Source organism: Carcharhinus amblyrhynchos, chromosome 6 (assembly GCF_965287045.1).
Source record: "Carcharhinus amblyrhynchos chromosome 6, sCarAmb.v2.hapA, whole genome shotgun sequence".
NCBI lineage: Eukaryota > Metazoa > Chordata > Chondrichthyes > Carcharhiniformes > Carcharhinidae > Carcharhinus > Carcharhinus amblyrhynchos.
The window spans coordinates 5,587,063-5,608,454 of record NC_137329.1 but is presented as its reverse complement, the minus strand read 5'-3'; the positions used below and the strand labels follow the sequence as shown (position 1 = coordinate 5,608,454).

The 21,392-nt window shown below is 41.9% G+C and overlaps 1 protein-coding gene across 3 annotated transcripts in view; it reads right to left on the bottom strand.

The window, feature by feature from the left end:
• Positions 1 to 587: 587 nt before the first annotated feature.
• Positions 588 to 21,392, bottom strand: part of alkbh3 (alkB homolog 3, alpha-ketoglutarate dependent dioxygenase) — a 73,604-nt gene continuing 52,799 nt past the window's right edge. For 2 of the 3 annotated variants that reach the window (XM_080189861.1, XM_080189860.1), the window contains exons 9-10: positions 14,653 to 14,751; positions 590 to 2,658 (exon numbers count right to left, since the gene is read on the bottom strand). In XM_080189861.1, the coding sequence (XP_080045987.1) occupies positions 2,572 to 2,658; positions 14,653 to 14,751 (186 nt within the window). In that variant the 3' untranslated portion in view covers positions 590 to 2,571. Of the gene's footprint in view, positions 2,659 to 14,652; positions 14,752 to 21,392 lie in introns of all 3 variants that reach the window. The other variant, XM_080189862.1, reaches the window with a different exon arrangement.

Genomic DNA, 21,392 nt, shown 5'->3' with positions numbered 1-21,392 from the left:
TTTCAGTGAGAGCACCTCTCATCCTTCTAAACTCCAGAGAATATAGTCCCAGTTTACTCAACCTCTTATGATAAGGCAACACTTTTTTGATTTGATTTATTGTCATGTGTATTGCGATGCAGTGAAAGGATTGTTTATAGCACGTTATACAAAACATACCATCCACAGAGCACATGGGAGACAATGAAAGGAGCATGTAGTGTTACAATCATAGCTAAGGCGTAGAGAAAGATCAACTTAATGTAAAGTACATCCATTCAAAAGTCTGACGGCATCAGGGAAAAAGCTGTTCTTGAGTCGGTTGGTACATGATTGCAGACTTTTGTATCTTTTTCCTGATGAAAGAAGGCGGAAGAGAGAATGTCCAGCATGTGTGGGTCCTTAATTATGCTGGCTGCTTTTCCAAGGTAGCGGGATATGTAGACAGAGTTAATGGATGGGAGGTAGATTTGCATGATGGACTGGGCTACGTTCACAACCCTTTGTAATTTCTCTTACTGAAACCTTGAGCCCCAGAGTTAAACTTTATATCTAGTTTTATTAATAATCATATGTCACTGTTTCTGGATACAGAAAACATATTGAAGTCAAATGTGCTGGCCCTGTATCTTTCAGAATGTTCATAAACTCAGGATCAACCATCAATGCTAAAGTTAATCAGCATTGGAGGATACTTCTCTCAAGTACAAATCAATAAATGTCCATTGGAACTAACTGCAGTAAAGAGTCAGATGACTGTTTGGTTTAACATAATTTTGTATTTATTTGGTGTTTATCAATTCTGTATCATTATCTCACATGTTCCACCAATTTAAGCGCATCTTTTCTATGACTTGTTTTATACAATACATCCAGCCAGCAATTCTTCCCCTGCAACTCTGGCTCAAGTTGCAACTCTTCACGTGTGACTCTCATCAACAGGCAATTTGACCACAGGCATGTCAAACCACGTTCTGCCCTCAACTGAGGCACGATTTCCACAGCAATTTGGAGTGGGAATGTGGCAAAATCTTTGTCTAACTGGGAAGCACTGAGACCATTGGTGATTTCTCAAGTACATTCTGACTGAGCTCAGTTAACACAGCACAGACAGGCAAACAAATCATTTCTGGTCTGCATGCTTCAGCTACTGACTGAGGTATCAGGTGGTACCATTCTGTTTGAAAATGATAAAGGCATACTTGCTCGATTTGCACAAAAGCAATCTCCAACAACAATTTCCACTTAATGTACAACTCAGCAATATATTTTAAGAAGCATGCGCGGAAGAGAAACAAAAACTTTGCAACAAATAACCTCTTGGATGAAAAAAAGTTGCTTGAATTAAGGCTGCAGTAACAGATGGTTTTAAATATGTCTTCCTTAATATGTTTTATTATAATCTGCTTCATTTTTCTTAAACTTTGGAAGTAATGTACATTAGAAAATGATATGTGGAAGTGTTCAAATTTAGGTACATAGTGCCAGTTTTTGGCTGCAGAATCTACTGCCTTTGGAAACTTAAATTTATTTAAAAGTTTGAGTCCCTTCAGATGAAGCAAAGTAATGAATCCTCAGCATTATAATTCTTAACTAAGTTTGATATTGTTCCATGTTCAATTTCTGAAACTTGTTTTAAATGGCATGCCCCTTTTAACCAACTGGTCCAATGAAGAGAGTACTTTTTGCACTAAAATCTATAGCAGAACTCTCAATTCATTTTAAATTCAGTCCATGTTCTGAAATGTGTCCAAATGCCACCTTGATAAGTTAATTCAATGCCAACCATGGCCTTGTAAGTATCACATCAAATGAAAATCTATCAATCTTTTGCATCTTATTTTTCAAATCACTTGACTTCATATCTTATGTGTCTTCAATCAGTAGTCATTCTTATTTGGAACATATTTCTCAGCGTTGGTTCAACAGGCAGAGGAACCAAGCATTGTAACTTACCATATAATCAACTCTTTGTGGATTATTAAACTATATGATTTAAGATAAGCTTTCCAACACCATTCACAATTTTATTGCACCCTGATATAAAGATTAGCTTCCCCATTAGATAAAGCTATATTTTTCCCATGAGGTGGCGATGCCGGTGTTGGACGGGGTAGGTACAGTAAGAAGTCTCACAACACCAGGTTCATTTCCAACAGGTCTGGTAGCACGAGTTTTCGGAGAGTCGCTCCTTCATCAGGTGAGGTAAGACTCACCTGATGAAGGAGAATTACTCTGAAAGCTCGTGCTACCAAATAAACCTGATGGACTTGAACCTGGTGTTGTAAGACTTCTTACTGTATCTTTCCCAAATTTGTAATAAATGATGAAATTCTCCAGACAGTTATTCAACTTAAACTCGAAGGCTTTGGAATAGCAATGTCAATATCAGTAGATAAACTTGTAACACGTTTGGGTCATTTTTTTTGGCTATTTCAGCAGAAACAATGCCCTGTTAAACTTTTTTTATTGTAACTATGCAGCCCAAAAGTCCAAGACTTGCAAACAAAAAATACCAAACCGAGATTTTTGTTCTTTCACTTGTTTTCACACTGTCGTGGTCTGCGTGCGTTTCTTCTCATAATGTTATCGTTAATTCCATCGAGTCTCAGGATAAATGGTTCGAAATGTCAGGTTTATTCGTGGATTTCTGTCATGATATTCTTTTGGCACGCGATGCTAAAAACAACAATAGTTGTATACATTCAAAATGTGCAGTACTGACTTCAACATTTGTGAATTTATATATAGAAGAAACATTCTATCCCCTCCTAATCGTAGCAATTCACTGTGTGGGAACTGACCAATCCCACTCCAAACTCTTTAGCACGAAATGCTTATTCCTTTCCTCCCTCGCTCTCTGCACTGAGTACTTACTTATCATCTATTATTAATCTCCATCTCAACTCATCTCATCTTCTCTTCAATTATTTCACTTTCCTCCTCCTCTCCTTTAACATCTCTCTCCATGTAAACACACTTACCCATATTCATCGTCACACTCTTGAGCTTAACATCTCATGTGGTCACTCTGTGCTCCCAGTGTCTGGAAGACTGTTAAGGTCCTCTCCGTTCCTTATACCTATTACAATTCATGCCCCCTGCCTCCTTATAATCCCATTTCCTTCTGCAGCTAGCCCTGGAACACACAGACTTTACTGATCACCACCACCCGCCTCAATTGCCAGAGGTTATTTATAATTGCACTCTGAAACTCCCAAATGTCCAACTGTCTAGACTTTGCTCTCCCGCTTTAACAACTCGCCACTAATTTGCTCAACTGCACTCTCACCTTCAGCTTTAATGCTAGGCCTCCCAATAAAACTCTGACCTTCAGATTGGGTCTGTAAATTGACCGTACCCTTCTCTACCTCCCCATCACCTCTCTCAACCTTCCCACTGCCTGTGTTGTCAGCCTGATTGTCCAACATCTGGTACTCAATTAGTTGTATTTTCCTCCCACTAAACTTTGTAAAACCAAAGTGTTACAAAATGCAAACATTAATGTTGAGAATGGAAGCTGGGAACTTCATCTCCTGATAGACTTCAGAGCTTTTGCCCATGTTCAGACTAGAAGCACAGGTCAAGCGACCAGGTTCAGCGGACTTTGGAAAACCAGTGTCTCAGTCAGGGAGAGGCCCCAGAGAGAGAGGGGACAAGGAAAGATCCCAAAAACAAGTGTCCCAGAAAAGGGACAGGAACAGGAAAATATCCCAGTTCAGGTAAGAGTAGAGAAACAAGCACCGATAGGAAAAGGGCTGCAGACAACAAACTTTAAGTGAAGGGGGCAACCAAAGGTTAGTTACTCCAGGCTGTAATGGTATTCTTCGCAGTGATAGTGTTCAGTTTGGCACAGCCAAAGAACTGAAGTTGCGCTTGAGTTGCTTACTGAGTATACACTCTGGAATCCTGGAGATGTGATGAAACTGAGAGGTGGGCTGTCATTGACACCATCTGAGTTGTACTGGCTTTTGGAGAGAATTCCAAGGCAAGATCTTTGGAGGTGAAGATTGGAATCTCTCATGAGAGAGAGAGAGAATTTTAATGAGATTGGTTGACTCACAATGTTTACTTATGTCTGGGAGTATTGTTAAAAAAATCCACAGACTCTATTTTGATCACATTTGCCATTTATTGTGCAGTGTGGTGTGTTTGATCACAGTTTGTTGCTAATTTATTTGTACCCCATATTTACTCTGAATGTTAGAGTACAAGATAGATATTGCAATTTTTTTCATCTTCTGACCTTGGACAGTAAGTTTATTTTTGTCTGTTTGAAACCCGTGGAATCTTGTGACTGGATTCGATTAGCAAGTGCTTTGAATCTCAAAGTTGGTTACTGGTCTGTAACCGGATCTCACTAACAACTGGGAGTTTGGCCAACGATCATAACATAAATTGGAGACTGTTGTGGGATTTCAAAACCTCAGACAAACATAAGTGTTGGTACTCAGCTTAAGACTAATAAGATTTTTGCATTATTTTACCAGTATTGAAAAGCAGAACGGTTTTGTCAATTGCTACGACCCTTCTGATAGGAAAGATTTAACTTCGAGCGATTTATAACAATTAACCAAGGTTAACTGGTTAATTAATTAAACTAATTAAGTGCTTAATTAATTAATTACATTAATGATAAAATTAGAGTTAAGGTTAAAAGCAGGGATTGATAAAGCTGGAATAGTTGGGGTAATAGCACAGCATCTGGGATTGGAACAAGTCAATCTGGATAGTAATTCTGTTGAGTTAGCTAGAATTTAACTGGAGATGAAGCAGCTTGAGATAAATAAAGAGAAAGAAATGACAAAGCTAGAATTGGAAAAGAAGAAAAAGGGAAATTTGAAAGTTTGGACTTGAACTTCAGAGAAAGATGTCAGCCAGGGAGGAAGGAGATAAGGAAAGGTCATGAGAGTTTCAAAAACGAAATCTACGGCATGAACTGGCAAGAGAAAGGCTGAGGTTGTGGGGTGAAAGAGTGCTTAGCAGTTCAGATGAGAAATCGAGTCCCATTTCAAGCTTTGATATAACAAAGAGTCCTTCTCTAATGCCTAAATTCATGAATACAGAGTTAAAAGATAGGTAGCTAGAAAGTAAGGGACACATAGGCTCTCATTTTGCAAAGTGTTTTGTTTCAGAAGACTATGGATGTGTACCCTAGTCTTTGAAAACTGCAGTAATTAATGCTTATGAGCTTGTTCTGGAAGGATATCAGTTGAAAATTTGGATTTTAAAGAATGATCGAATGAAATGTTTGTAGAATTTGCTAGGGAGAGAGAAATGTTGTGGGGCTGGTGGTTTCAAACTTTGATATTAGAACAAAATTTTGAGTATGTGAGGAAAGTAATGATGATACTGGAAGAATTTCAAATTAGCATCCCAAAAGCAAACAGGTCACACCTGGAAGACCACAGCTTTTCCAAGATATGAGAAGCAGCAGTTCTGGTAGATGAGTATGATGCATCACAAAGGCAGCTAACCTTCATTTGTATAGCCACAGGAAAGCTGGCAGAACAGAAAAGAGTCTAGCTCTGGGGAGAAGGAAGAAGTTATTTCAGGCAATCGAAATGATTGTGGTGAGAATGAAAGGGATGAAAATAAACAGGTATGCTTTTAGAACATAGAACATTACAGCGCAGTACAGGCCCGTCGGCCCTCCATGTTGCGCCAACCAGTGGAACCAATCTAATGACCCTCTAACCTAAACTATTCCAATGTTATCCATATGCCTATCCACTGACCATTTGAATGCCCTTAAAGTTGGCGAGTCCACAACTGCTGCAGGCAGGGCATTCCAAGCGCTTATTACTCTCTGAGTAAAGAACCTACCTCTGACATCCGTCCTATAATTACCACCCCTTAATTTAAAGCTATGTCCCCTCGTGTTAGCCATCACCATCCGAGGAAAAAGGATCTCACTATCCACCCATCTAACCCTCTGATCATCTTGTATGCCTCAATTAGGTCACCTCTTAACCTTCTCCTGTCTAACGAAAATAACCTCAAGTTCCTCAGCCTTTCCTCATAAGACCTTCCCACCATACCAGGCAACATCCTGGTAAACCTCCTCTGCACCCTTTCCAATGCCTCCACATCTTAAAATGCGGCGACCAGAACTGTACGCAACACTCCAAGTGCAACCGCACCAGAGTTTTGTACAGTTGCAACATGGCCTCATGGCTCCGAAATTCAATCCCTCTACCAATAAAAGCTAACATATTACCGTAAGACAGGGTATCTCAGAATTCAATGTTGGAAGCTGAACAATAAACCATTAGCAATAATACTAAGCTTAGGAAACCTTAGAAAAGCGTGTACCAGAAAAAGAAATGGGCATTAAAACCATGGCAGTCATACAAGTGAAATATGTTCCTCATGAACCTAATAGAAAGGGGATATAGCTCTGGTTAGTCAAGGGAATTCTTCCATTACTATGGATAAAGTGAGTCAGACTACTGAAGGTTATAGAGGTTCTGGCTCAAAGTGTTTGCTTACTCTTCCAATAAAATGAGTAAACAAATCAGTATTTTGAGACACTGGGGAAGATCAATTATTGATGGTGGCTGATGATACAATTTGTGTTTCAGATTGTTTGATAATGGAAAAAGTATTTTCGGGGCTAATAATGGGATTTATGGCCTATTTCCTGGATTTGATTTGATTTATTATTGTCACATGTATTAGCATACAGTGAAAGATATTGTTTCTTGCGCGCTATACAGACAAAACATAGCATTCATTGAGAAGGAAACAAGAGAGTGCAGAATGTAATGTTACAGTCATAGCTGTGGTGTAGAGAAAGATCAACTTAATGCAAGGTAGGCCCATTCAAAAGTCTGACAGCAGCAGGGAAGAAGCTGTTCTTGAGTTGGTTGGTATGCGTCTTCAGACTTTTGTATCTTTTTCCTGATGGAAGAAGGTGGAAGAGAGAATGTCCGGGGTGCGTGAGGTCCTCAATTATGCTGCCTGCATAATTTGTGTAAAATCAATTTATGAAGTGATTTAGTAATCTGAGTTGTTAGTGCTGCAATTGGTTCCTGTTTACTTTTTGAAGGGGTAGATTTTTATACTGGGTAATGATTTGGCCAGCATGGAAGGTAACATGGTGACAACCTTGTTACAGCAGTTGATTGAACATGCTGTTCTTGCCAACTTCTGAAAGTCACTATGGCCAAACTGTTGTAATCTCAGTTGGTTTTACTCGGGGACAGGAAAGCCCCAGAATGGAAACCTGACCCGGAAGGCCATCAAGTTTTACTTTTGATTTACAAAACATGAGGAACAGGGCTGCCAATGAGCTTTTAACAACAAAATGATCAAATATATAAAGTTTGACTACAATAGTCCTTCACACCAGTTATCTTCACAAATGTAAGGTAAGGCTTACATTAACACTGCAATGAAATTCCTGTGAAATGTCCCTGGTTGCCACAGTCCGGTACCTGTTCGGGTCAATGCACCTAACCAGCACATCTTTCAGAATGTAGGAGGAAACCAGAGCACCTGGAAGAAACCCACACAGATACAGGGAGAATGTGCAAACACCACACAGATTGTGACCTAAGCCAGGAATTGAACCCAGCACTGTGAAGCAGCAATGCTAACCAATGTGCTACTGTGCTGCCCAATGTACACAGGTTTCAAAGGTAACACAGATCACACAATATAGCTCATGCTTTAGTATCCTCAATAAATACAGCAGGTGAATTGTGGTCAAACAACACCCGACTCTGAAACCAAGTGGCAAATGTCACATAATCGAACTTCTATGGATTTCTCCTCAAATTTCCCCCAGATGCTTGTCACAAGTGCTTCTGAACTCGACTCTCAAGAAGACATACTTCTAAAATCATCTTTTAAACAATGTTCTCAATTAGCTGTTTTCATCAAAGATGCGCTTCCAGGTTTTCCAACTATCCTTTCAAACAAGACTTTCTCTCAGCTGATTTAGCAAGGATCTGCCTCCAGGTTTTCCAGCTCTCCTTTCAGTATTCCTCTGTCTTAAATTGCAACATACTTCCAAACGTCTACACAAAATTTGGGTACTCAGTCCCCAACAGAATACTATTATTTCAAAAACTGGAAATAAGGACATTAAGTCTTACAATTGCCTCAGATATGTGGCTTCTCACAAGCCAATCTCACCAACTCTTCTCTTTCCAGATCTGGCTTTAACTTCAATGAACAATACCCTTTTCCAATGGAAGTTCTTCTCTGTTCTTTTTTACTTCAATATTCCTGGAGCTTCTTTTCCATTCCTTGGTTTCTATAACTAACAGTTCTTTAGCTTCTCTGGAGCTTGCTTTCATGCGCACTACTCCATTGCATGACTTTCTTGCTGCTAGCAGAGCTGCTTCCTATCTCCAACTTGTTATACATTCAGTTTAAAACACACTCAATAAGTCTTTCTCCCTAAAGGTGCTCCTGGTTGCTAAGCAACAACTCGTTCTTTTTCCAAGCTTGAGTTTAATTATCCCATTTAAACTCTCTCTCAGCACAACAGAAACACAGTTTGAACTGAAACCAAAAACCCTCCATACATGCAAATACATTTGTCTACCATAAATCTAATTAGAGTTGTATTCTTTCCTACACAGAAACACTAAATTAAACTGACTTAAGTCTACACCTTATTTTTAATATTCAACAATACAAACATATCACTTAAAACTACCTCTGCTCCTTGACACAAACGCATGAAGCTTACTGCTGATAACTGACAATTGAAGGAAAATCTGATTAGTGTAGAGGTCCAATTTCCATGAATGAATGATGAGTTTATGAATGTAAACTAAGGGTTGATGAGAACATTTGAGTGCCAGTCATAGAAAAGGAAAAGCTGATGTATCAGAACAGTTGGTTGAATTCAGAATTAAAATCCAAAACTGATGAAATGGTGGAACTTTGTCGTGAAAAGAGCAATTCAATTTTTGAAGTCTAATGAAATCTGAGGAACAAAATGTGGTATGGAAGTGCAGATCCAGACTTTGAAAACAGGTAAGAAGAATTGGAAGAAATAGATTGAGGACGTAACGTGAATTAAGAATGTTTAAGGAGCAGACAATGTCCATGGAAGAAAGAATCCAAAATTAGCCAAATGCCCATGTGAGGTTGGTAACCTTGTATAAGGGTTCTGCAAATGACTCTGAAACAAAGACTACTGAACTCACCACAGCAGTTGTTGAACTGAATGTAAAGATTAATAAGCTTAGAAAATAATTGGAAAATAAGAGTAAATAAATATTCAGATGAAATTGTGATGAAAGTGCAAACGAAGGCTCTAATTTTGCAACATCAGCAAGAAGAATACGAACGTGTGCATAAGGATATGGAAAGTTGTGCTCATCCAGGCAACCCCAGTCTCCGACTTGATTTTGTAGCCACAACCGGATGGAATGCATCCGAGGGTTCTGAAAGAAATGGCGGAGGTGATAGTGGATGCCTTGGTGGTTATTTTCCAGACGTCGCTGGATTCCGGGAAGTGCCGGATGATTGGAAAACGGCTAATGTTACGCCGTTGTTTAAGAAGGGTGCCAGGCAAAAGGCGGGGAATTATAGGCCGGTTAGTTTAACGTCTGTGGTAGGTAAAATGTTAGAATCTGTCATTAAGGAGGAAATTGCGAGGCATCTTGAAGGGAATTGCTTGATAGATCAGACGCAGCACGGTTTCATTAAAGGGAAGTCGTGTCTGACAAATTTACTGGAGTTCCATGAGGATGTGTCTAGGGCGGTGGATAGAGGAGAGCCGGTGGATGTGGTCTTTCTAGATTTTCAGAAGGCGTTTGACAAAGTACCTCACAAGAGGTTATTGCAGAAGGTCAAGGGACATGGAGTTGGGGGTAGGGTGTTAGCGTGGATAGAGGATTGGTTGTCAAATAGGAGGCAGAGAGTGGGGGTCAACGGGTGCTATTCGGATTGGCGGATGGTGACTAGTGGAGTGCCCCAGGGGTCGGTGCTGGGGCCTCAGCTTTTTACCATTTATATAGATGATCTGGAGGAGGGAACCGAGTGTAGGGTGTCGAAATTTGCTGATGACACCAAGATTGGGGGAACGGCAAATTGTGCGGAGGGTGTGGAGAGTCTGCAGAAGGATCTAGATAGGCTGGGCGAATGGGCCAGGAAATGGCAAATGGAATTTAATGTTGGCAAGTGTGAGGTGGTCCACTTTGGTAGGAAGAATGGTAGGAAGGACTATTACTTACGAGGCGAAAAACTGCAGCGGGCAACGGTGCAGAGGGACCTCGGGGTCCTTGTGCATGAGTCGCAAAAACCCAACTTGCAGGTGCAGCAGGTGGTCAGGAAGGCGAATGGGATGCTGGCCTTCATAGCGAGGGGGATTGAATATCAAAGTAGGGAGGTCTTGCTGCAGCTATATAGGGCATTGGTGAGGCCGCAGCTGGAGTACTGTGTGCAGTTTTGGGCGCCGCACCTGCGCAAAGATATTTTGGCCTTGGAGGGAGTGCAGAGGAGGTTTACTAGGCTGATACCGGAGTTGAGGGGATTGAGCTATGAGGAGAGGCTGAATAAATTAGGCTTGTACTCGTTAGAGTTTAGAAGAATGAGGGGAGATCTCATTGAGACGTATAAGATGATGAATGGGATGGATAGGATAGAGGTGGACAGACTCTTCCCGCTCAAAAAAGACAGTAGGACTAGGGGGCACAGCCTCAAGATAAAAGGGGGGAGGTTTAGAACGGAGTTGAGGAGGAACTTCTTCACTCAAAGGGTGGTGAATCTCTGGAATTCTCTGCCCGTTGAAGTGGTGGAGGCTGCCTCGCTAAATATTTTTAAGACGCGGGTTGATGGGTTTTTGATAAGAGAGGGGATTAAGGGTTATGGGGAGAGGGCAGGAAAGTGGAACTGAGCAGCGACAGATCAGCCATGATCTTATTGAATGGCGGGGCAGGCTTGAAGGGCTAGATGGCCTACTCCTGCTCCTATTTCTTATGTTCTTATGTTCTTATATTTATGTGACTGGTCCAGTTACGTCTCTGGTCAATAATAGCCCCTAAGATATTGATGGTGGGGGATTCAGCAATGATAATGTCATCAAAGGTCGCGGGCTAGTTCAGTTGGATTCAGGTTGGAGACTTGGACACAGAAATGGCAGATGGAGTTTTATCTGGACAAATGTGAGGTGACGCATTTTGGAGGATCAAATTTAGGTGTGAATTATACTGTAATTGGCAGAACCTTTAGGAACATTAACATACAGAGGGATCTGGGTGTGCAGGTCCACCCACAGTTCCCTAAAAGCGACAACACAGGAGGTCAAGGTGATTAAGAGAGCACATGGCATGCTTGCCTCCATTGGCCAGGGCACAGAGTACAAGAGTTGGGAATCATGTTGCAGCTGTATAAAACTTTGGTTAGGCCACATTTGGACTATTGCAGCAGTTCTGGTCACCACACTACCAGAAGGATGTGGAAGCTTTGGAGAGAGTGCAAAGAAGGTTCACCAGGATGTTGTCTGGTCTTGGGAGTGCTGGATATGAGAAGAGAATGAATAAATTAGGAATGTTTACACTGGAAAGACAGAGGCTGAGGGGAGACTGATAGAGATCTGCAAAATTATAAGAGGCACAGACAGAGTGGATAGTCAGAGGCTTTTTCCAAGGATGGAAGTGTCAATTACAAGGGGGCACAGGTTCAAGGTGAGAGGGGGAAAAATTAAGGGAGATGTCAGGGGGAAGTTTTTCACCCAGAGAGTGGCGGGTGCCTGGAGAGTGGTGCACTGCCAGAGGAGTTGGTGAAAGCAGGCACATTAGCAACATTTAAGAGACATCTTGATGGATACATGAATAGGGAGAGAATAGAGGGATATAGAACAAGTAAAGGCAGGTTTTTTTTTAGTTTAGGACACCATGATAGGCACAGGCTTGGAGCGCTGAAGAGCCTGTTCCTGTGCTGTACTTTTCTTTGTTCTTTAGAATAGATTGTCATTACGCCATTCAGTCAATACACTTGTGCCAAATCAGGCTTCAATTATTCCATATTCCAGTTGCCTCACAATTGGTAGTTTTGCCTCACCATAAATTGGAAGCCTTGTCTTTAGTCAGTGAAGGCCTAAATTCTGGAATTCCAGCCCTTATGTTTTGCTTCGTTCTACTCCTTTAGGACCCTCCTTATAAACTGCCTCCTTAACCAAGCCTTTAGTCAGCTCTCTTCTTTGGTTTGTGAACAATGTTTGTCTGTTTAGGTTCTGTGAAGTGCAGTGAAATAATTTTTTACGTTAAAGGAGCTGTATATATTACGTTTGTTGAAAAATTAAAAATTGTGATTAAATTTCAAAGCTGATTTAATCTTGGTTTTAATCACAGCAATACTCTATTCTGCAAGCCAAAATTGGGGATCTTTGAAGCAACAGGCCTGATGGGGCCCAAGGCAGATAGAGAGAGAGACTTAGCCTCACGTTTATAAAGAACACCACAGACAGACACTGCTGCACTCACATTCTGCTATCACCCCGGCAACCGCACACATGCCCAGAAGCTTATGGCAAGTTGCACTGAAGATAGGGGAGTTTCACTGTAACTTCACTGCAGTGAACGGAGATGTATGAGACAGATCTTTTACACAGAGTGTAGTGGATGCCTGCAACTCGTTGTTAGGGGAGGTAGTGGAGGCGGATGTGGTAGTGACTTTTAAGGGGTGTCTTGACAAGCACATAAATAGGGTGAGAATAGAGGGATATGGTCCCCGGAAGGTTTTAGTTAAGTCAGTCAGCATGGTTGGTGCAGGCTTGGAGGGCCAAAGGGCCTGTTCCTATGCTGTAATTTTCTTTGTTCTTTGTTCAGTGTTAATGTAAGCCTTACTTGTGACCAATAAATAAACTTTACACTTTAATTTTAGCTCCAAGACATTTGCTGCACAACCTTTGCATTTAATGTGCACTGAAAATATTAATCAAAAGAAAATTGAACGCATTAATCACAAGACTGATTGTGATTAGCTGGTAACCCTAATATAAATGCAAGCTGTTATTTAATTGTGAGGATGATTAATTGGTGTGGGATTTCACAGTTTTCAGTCTGTACCTGCCAAACACAAGGTACATTTAAGTTGCTTTTGCCTATCACAGGCTTTGAAATGGGACATTCCAGACAGTATCTTAGCTAAGAACTGACCATGCAGCTTACACATACACACATAATTGGAAGGGCAAATTTTTAAGTACTCAATGTTTCATTAAGAATTAACACTGTACATAAGGCAATATGTATGAAATCAAACCAAATGTTGGAGCACAAGAAGTATTCACAGATATAAATAAAGTAACACTTAATACAGCGAAATGTAATTGCAGACATTGAAATAGAACATGGGCTAAGAGGCAGGATGAAGTTCTCACTCTTTTCCTTTTTTTAGTCTTTTGTAGAATGGGGTGTCACTGGCTAGGTCAGCATTTATTACCCATCCCTAATTGCCCTTGAGAAGGTGGTGGTGAGCTGACTTCTTGAATACGCTGCAATCCATGTAGTGTAGAAGAGTGTTTCAGGATTTTGACCTAGCCACAATAAGGGAATAGCAAGATACTTCCAAGTCAGGGTGGTGAATAACTTGGAAGGGAGCTTGCACGTGGTCATGTATCCATGGTGACATGGTGGCATTGTGGCATTATCACTGGATTAGTAATCCAGAGATTCAGAGTAATGCTTTGAGGATTCAGATTCAAATCCCACTTGGCAAATGATGAAAAATGAATTCAATGAGAAAAGAAATCTGGAATTAAAAGTCTAATGGTGACTATGAAACCCCCGTTAATTGTTGTAAAAACCCATCTGGTTTAACAATGTCCTTTAAGAAAGGAAATCTGCCATTCGCACCCAATCTGGCCTACATGCGACTCCAGATCGATAGCAATGTGACTGGCTCTTAAAGGAAAATGCCCTCAGGAATGGGCATTAAATGCTGGCCCAGCCAGTGACACCCACATCCCATAAACATACCCTTGTCTTTCTAGATAATAGAGGTCATGGGTTTGGAAGGTGCTGTCAAAGGAGTCTTAGTGAGTTGCTGCAGTGCATCTTTTAGATGGCACTCACTGCTGCCACTATGTATAGGTGGTTAAGGGAATGAATGTTTAAATTGGTGGATAGATGCCAATCTTTATCCTGGTTGATGCCAAGCTTCTTCAGCATTATTGGAGCAAGTAAAGAGTATTCCATCATACACTTGCTGGTGCCTTGTAGCTGGTGCACAGGCTTTGGGAGTTCAGGGCAGAATTCCTAGCCTCCGACCTGCATCCAGTTTACTTTAAAAGGTGTATGTGATCCAGTCACTGCCCTTTAATGCCAATTACAATGTTTTGCAGGCACATGGTGAATTAAAGTGAGATAAATTAAGGTTGCCTGGGATGCATCAGGAATGCCAGTCCTACTCGCTCTTTCCCCCCAGTGCTGCCATTTGTGGAATCTTGCTGTGCACAAATTACAAAAGAGACTTTATTGGTTTAAGGTGCTTTGAGTCATCCTGAGGTCATGAAGGGCACTATAAAATTGCAAAATCTTTCTTTTATGATGCCCCTGCAGGAAGATGCAAACACAGAATACTGGCAGTAAATTCTTGTGCTTGCAAATTCTGAGATTCCTGGTGGAGAAAACATTTCCGATTTGAGGAATATTCGGTACCGGAACATCTGTTTTACTACGTAGATGTTGTTAGTATGACTCTCACCTGCCAATCCTTCTGAGTTGCTCCTTCCATTACTAACAAACACCCATGATTCAGTGGGATCCGAATTCTTTCCGAATACGTATAATCTCTTTTCTCTTCCTGTGTGGAACAAAAGGGAGACGGTGAATCAATTGAAGAAAGAACATGACATTCATGAATATAAATTCTAGTTGGATGTATTCATGGAGCCTTTATCAAATGGTTGCTCACATCCAACCGCAGTCCCCTTTTGCACCCCCCCCATCTCTAATATTTTTAGAATCAATAAATAAAAATGCTCAAAGAAAAATTTTAAAAAGGTATTTTCGCTAGACTATTAATCCAGAAACTCAGCAAATGGAGCTTTGACAAAGGGACTCAAAACATCAGCTCTTTTCTTTCCTTACAGATGCTGACAGACCTGCTGAGATTTTCCAGCATTTTGTCTTTTGGTTTCAGATCCGCAGTATTTTGCTTTTAACTCAGCAAATGTTCTGGGGACCCGGGTTCGAATCCCACCACGGCAGATGGTGGAATTTGAATTCAATATAAAATATCTGAAATTAAGAATCTACTGATGACCATGAAACCATTGTTGATTTTCAGAAAAATTCATCTGCTTCACTTATGTCCTTTAGAGAAGGAAATCTGACATCTGCGGTCTGGTCTACTTGTGACTGCAGAATCACAGCAATGTGGTTGACTCTGAAATGGCTTAGCATGCCACTCAGTTCAAGGGTAACTAGGGATGGGCATTAAACGCTGCCCAGCCAACCACACCCACATATCACAAATGAATCATAAACCTCTCAATGTTGCTATGATTTTTTTCTTGGATTGCTCACTGCAACCTCTGGAAGATCAATCACTGACTATTAAAGACTGCAGGACAATTCTGGAGGGTTAGTAACCTTACACACAACCATCGTTTTTATTTATTTATTTATTAGTGTTACAAGTAGGCTTACATTAACACTGCAATGAAGTTACTGGGAAAATCCCCTAGCCGCCACACTCCGACTGTTTGGGTACACTGAGGGAGAATTTAGCATGGCCAATGCACCTAACCAGCACATTGTTCGGACTGTGGGAGGTAACCAGAGCACCTGAAGAAAACCCATGCAGACATGGGGAGAATGTGCAGACTCCACACAGACAGTGACCCAAGCCAGGAACTGAAACCGGGTCCCTGGCACTGTGAGGCAGCAGTGCTAACTACTGTGCCACCGTGCCGCCCCACTTAAAACCTTCAAGGAATTCAGAATAACACAACATTAATGGTGCCATGAACTTCTCAGCCCACAAATATACTCCTGTGTGTGGAATTGCATTAAGCTGATCATTCTCTACATCCTAGCTATGACTGTAACACTACATTCTGCACTCTCTTCTTTTCTTCTCTATGTACGGTATGCTTTGTCAGTATAGTGCTCAAGAAACAATACTTTTCACTGTATATTAATACGTGACAATAATAAATCAAATCAAATGACAGAATGCCAGTCGATCCCCTCCACTCCCACAGCTTCTTACTTAGTATCGCATCTCACATGCAGCAGGCAGCGGGAAACTGCAGACAGTGGAGCAAGGATGACTAATGTGCTCACATTGGCAAACCAGAATAAACCAAAATAATAACATGACCGTCTTCCACTTTCCTAATGATAACATGGCGATTTTTTAAAATTTGCCCTTCTGACTCACAAACTCAGTCCTCAACTTGTTGGCATTCTGGAGTTTCATGGCCTCAATGATACCAATCTGGAGTCACTGCTTCACGGAATGTGTAGGAAGTCCCGAGCTCCAGAGACATAGCACAAATCAGGAGGAATCAGGGTGGGGGGGAAAGAGAGACACTGAGAAATTGGAAGATAAAAATGGTGAGGTTGAGAAATAATTCACAAAACTGAGATACCTCAAAGTGATAAAATCAATTGAAAAAGAGATTAATGAGGCAGCCGGAAAGAGAAAAATATGAAAGAACACAGAGAGATAAAGCTGAGATGGATAGAGATTAAGTAAAAAATTAAGTGAGAGACATTGAACACAGATCAGTGCTTGAGACAGAGAGGAGATCAGGAGGGTGAGGGGAAGAGTAGGTAGTTTATAATGTAATTGTAAGAACTAAATGTGATGTTATACTTCCTGTATTTAGGGAGGTGAAAGATGAAATTGCTGGGCCTCTGGCGCAAATATTTGTCTCTTCTTTGGACACAGGTGAGGTCCCAGAGGACTGGAGGGTAGCAAATGTGGTACCGCTGTTCAAAAAAGGTAGTAGGGATAACCCTGGAAATTATAGACCAGTGAGTTTGACATCGGTGGTAGGGAAATTAATGGAAAAAATACTTAGGGGTAGGATGTATGAGCATTTGGAGCGTTGCGATCTGATTAGGGATACGCAACATGGCTTTGTTAGAGGGAGGTCTTGCCTTACGAATCTGGTGGAATTCTTTGAGGAGGTGACAAAAACGGTTCACGATGGGAGAGCCGTTGATGTCATCTACATGGATTTCAGTAAGGCGTTTGACAAAGTCCCTCATGGTAGGCTGGTAGAAAAGGTTAAGGCGCATGGGATACGAGGCCAGGTAGCTAGGTGGATTGAGAACTGGCTGGGTAATAGGAGACAGAGGGTAGTTGTGGAGGGGACCTTGTCGGGCTGGAGGCCAGTGACCAGTGGTGTGCCGCAGGGCTCAGTACTGGGACCTCTCCTCTTTGTAGTATACATAAATGACTTGGAAGAGAGCGTAGGTGGTGTGATCAGCAAGTTTGCTGATGACACCAAGATGGCAGGGTTGGCGGGTACTGAACTGGATTGTCAGGTGATACAACAGGATATAGATAGGTTGGTGCATTGGGCAGATAGGTGGCAGATGGAATTTAATCCTGACAAATGTGAGGTGATGCATTTTGGAAGGAATAATGCAGAGAGGAGCTATGTGATAAGAGGTAGACAGATTAGGAGTATAGACATACAGAGGGACCTGGGAGTGCAGGTTCACAAATCCATGAAGGTTGCGTCACAACTGGAGAAGGTTGTTAGGAAGGCTTATGGAATGTTAGCCTTTATAGGAAGGGGTATAGAGTATAAAAGCTGCCGTCTAATGCTTCAGTTGTACAGAACGTTGGTTAGACCGCATTTGGAGTACTGCGTCCAGTTCTGGTCACCTTACTACCGGAAGGACGTGGAGTCTCTGGAAAGGGTGCAGAGGAGGTTTACCAGGATGTTGCCTGGCATGGACGGGCTGGGTTACGAGGAAAGGTTGGAGAAACTGGGACTATTCTCCTTGGAAAGACGGAGATTGAGGGGGGACATGATAGAGGTATATGATACTGAAGGGAATAGATAGAGTTAATAGTGAGAGACTGCTCCCTAGACTGGGTACAAACACGAGAGGTCATGATTTAAGGATGAGGGGGGAGAGGTATAATTTGGAAGTGAGAGGAAGGTTCTTTACGCAGAGAGTTGTGGGGGTATGGAACGCGCTACCGAGTAGGGTGGTGGAGGCGGGAACGTTGGACTCGTTTAAGGTTCAGTTAGATAGACACATGAGTGAAACGAGGATGGAGGGTTATGGTAGGGGCTATTAAATAAGGTTAGAACCTCGGGAGACACCGGAAAAGCAGGCTTGTAAGATTAACGTTTTTGTCTTTTTATTCCGCAGGTGGAGGTCCACCTCGTGTCAAACGAGGGGCATGCACACGGTGGGTCGTGCGTGGGCTGCTCTTGGAAGTTCCGGGAGTGGCCTAGTACTTCGTGTCGGTGTGTGTGCTTGATCCTGGACCGGTAGACGGGCACCGCAACAGCTCGGTGACTAGCACTGCTAGCTGTGCAGATACATGGATTTGGGCCTGTGTCTGTGGGAGTTTGCGCATTCTCCCTGTGGTTGCGTGGGTTTCCTCCGGGCGCTCCGGTTTCCTCCCACACCCCAAAGATGTGCTCTTAGGCTGATTGGTTTTACCAAATTGGCACTATTCTCCCCTGAATCTGGCTAAGTTAGGGGTTCCATTCGTAGACATGCAGGGTAGAATAGGTGTAAGGTGATGCGGCGGCGCGGGCTCGTTGGGCCGAAGGGCCTGTTTCCCGTGCTGGGTTGTTCTTTGTTCTTTGTTCTGTATTCTTTTACTATTCATTTTCCAAACTCAGATTTGTCTGTAAGCTCAATACAATGTTCTGCAGCACCACTGGCTTCATTGTTCCTTTTCTCATCAGAAGGAATTGCCCGTTCAAAGGGACTCAACGGCACTCACCGAGAGAGACCCTATCGTCTGTGTTAAATACTGCTTATTTTTTTGAAGGCTAAGATAGGCAATCTGTTTGCTTTGTGGGCATGGACCTCTTTGATCCGGAATTAGTTAAGATAATGGGGTAGAAATTTGCTCGCAATGGCTCACAGACTTCCCTCTATTCCTTGGGAGCAAGCAGTGCTAATATTCTTCAATGGTATCATTGAAGAATGTTGTGTGGGTCGCACAGGTAGCAATCCATAGCCCTGCCTGCCCCAGGGAGAATTGCGTTAAGATTGTGTCGTGCAGTGCTGCTGGAAGTGGCATGATGGGTTTAGCTGTCTCTCCCAGTGATTCTCTTTGATCATAGAACCCCTACGGTGCAGAAAGAGGCCATTCAGCCCATCAGGCCTGCAGCAACAAAGTAAAGTTAAAGTTTATTTATTAGTCACAAGGCTTACATTAACACTGCAATGAAGTTACTGTGAAATTCCCATCAATCAATCCCAACAACAATCCCACCCTTATCCCTGTATCCCCATGTATTTACCCTGATACGAAGGGCCAATCAGTCTAATTTGCACAACCTTGGACTGTGGGAGGAAACCGGAGCACTCAGGAGAAACCCATGCCAATACGGGGAGAATGTGCAAACTCCATACAGACAATTCCCAAGGCTGGAACTGAACCTGGGTCCCTGGCGCTGTGAGTCAGCAGTGCCGCCTTGCTATCCACTGGCACAGTTCCCCGATATACAATTAGATACATCAAGTTGTAAGCAGTGGCTGATACATTACAAGAGACTGTGATTTTAAATTAGAACAAACATCCTATCTCAACTGTAAATTACAAGCTGCATTGTGCAGCATCAGTGTCTTAATTTCTATAAATTGTCAAGTAAAATATTCATTCCACAATCTTATACCGTATGAAGTGGGTTTTTCCATTTAATATTTTCTGGCTTCAGTTCAACATGGGATTTACTGGAAATGTTACAATCCACAGTACAACTGATATGTAGACTAACTGTTAGTAGAGCCAACAGGGAAACAAATACAGCTTTCAGAGAGTTAAGCTGACAGTTGCCAAGCCATTTGTGCAAGAAAACAGCATCGGTTAAAAAGGCCAAATCACAATGCATATTCATATGTTTTAAGGCCATTAAATACCGAACTCAGACTGTCGCTGCTGCAAAACATCCCTTAAAAAAAACCTGATTCTGGCCTGTAACCAAATAAAATAATTGAAGATAGACACTGTGGTGGTGCTACACATCGTTGTGTGCTTGGTCCTCATATTTATGGCCCTGGGGGTGGGGGTGGGGGTGGGGGGGGGGGGGGAAACGACACCTGAAAGCGAGTCAGTTCCTAAAAAGGGAGAAGAGTTAAAATGCAGAGAGAACTACTGCCTGGCTGCTCATGTGACTTCCAACAGATGGTTTCCAAAGGTCACCGGGAGCGATTAAGGACAGGATTCTGCCCTCCCAGTCTCAGTTTATTGTGAGCTGCAGGAGGCTCACGAAAGAGTGTGAAATAAGTAAGTACTTGCAAGAGTTTCAAGCTAAGCAACATAAAAATAAGTTTTGGAGTTACACAGAAATACACTACAAGCTTATGCATTTTTAACATTTTTGTATGACATTTCCACTACATTTTCCCTTTGATTTTTCTACATGAAAAATATTCACAAAAGTGCATGTTTAGCACAACCACTTCTGATAATCACCAACCTTTTACAGTCTGAGTTTGGTATCCTCGTATATGAATATTAAAAATATTTGATTAATGGAGTATGCACAATTATAAGTATTAACAGATATAGGCTGCTTCAAAAGGAAGGCAGACTTGAGTCTGGAAATTACTGCCTGTGTGTTACCAGGCAAACACGTTAAATAAAGCTCCTCTCTGCTATTTTAACAGAAGTATTAACCCATTCAAAATAAATAGATTAACACATCTTTACAACAGCAATAATGAAATTCCAGACTTTAATTATATACTTGAAAATTTTCACCTCTTCATGCTTGGATATTCTGTTAAAACCAGACGGCATTTTATTCCTAATAGCTTGAAGTTGCTTCTCCTCATAAGCATGATTGGCTGAGTGGTTGAGATGTAAGTGAGAAAATGATGGGAATATCAGAGAACTGTCGACACAGGCTTTATTGGTTCATTTGATATCAGTTGTACCCACAAGTCAAAAGATTGTGAATTCAAGTTCGCATGACTTAATGTCAGCTGGCAATTCATAGAATTCCTACAGTGCAGAAGGAGGCCACTCGGCCCAGCAAGTCTGCACCGACTTCAACAGAACATCGCACTCAAGCCCTACCCTCCACCCTATCCCCATAACCCCAAACATCCACCATGGCTAATCCATCCAACCTCCACATCTTTGGACACTGAAGGGCAATTTAGCATGACTAATACTCCTGACCAGCACATCTTTTGGACTGTGGGAGGAAACTGGAGTACCCAGAGGAAACCCACACATACACAAGGAGATTGTGCAAATACCACACAGTCACCCAAGTTTAG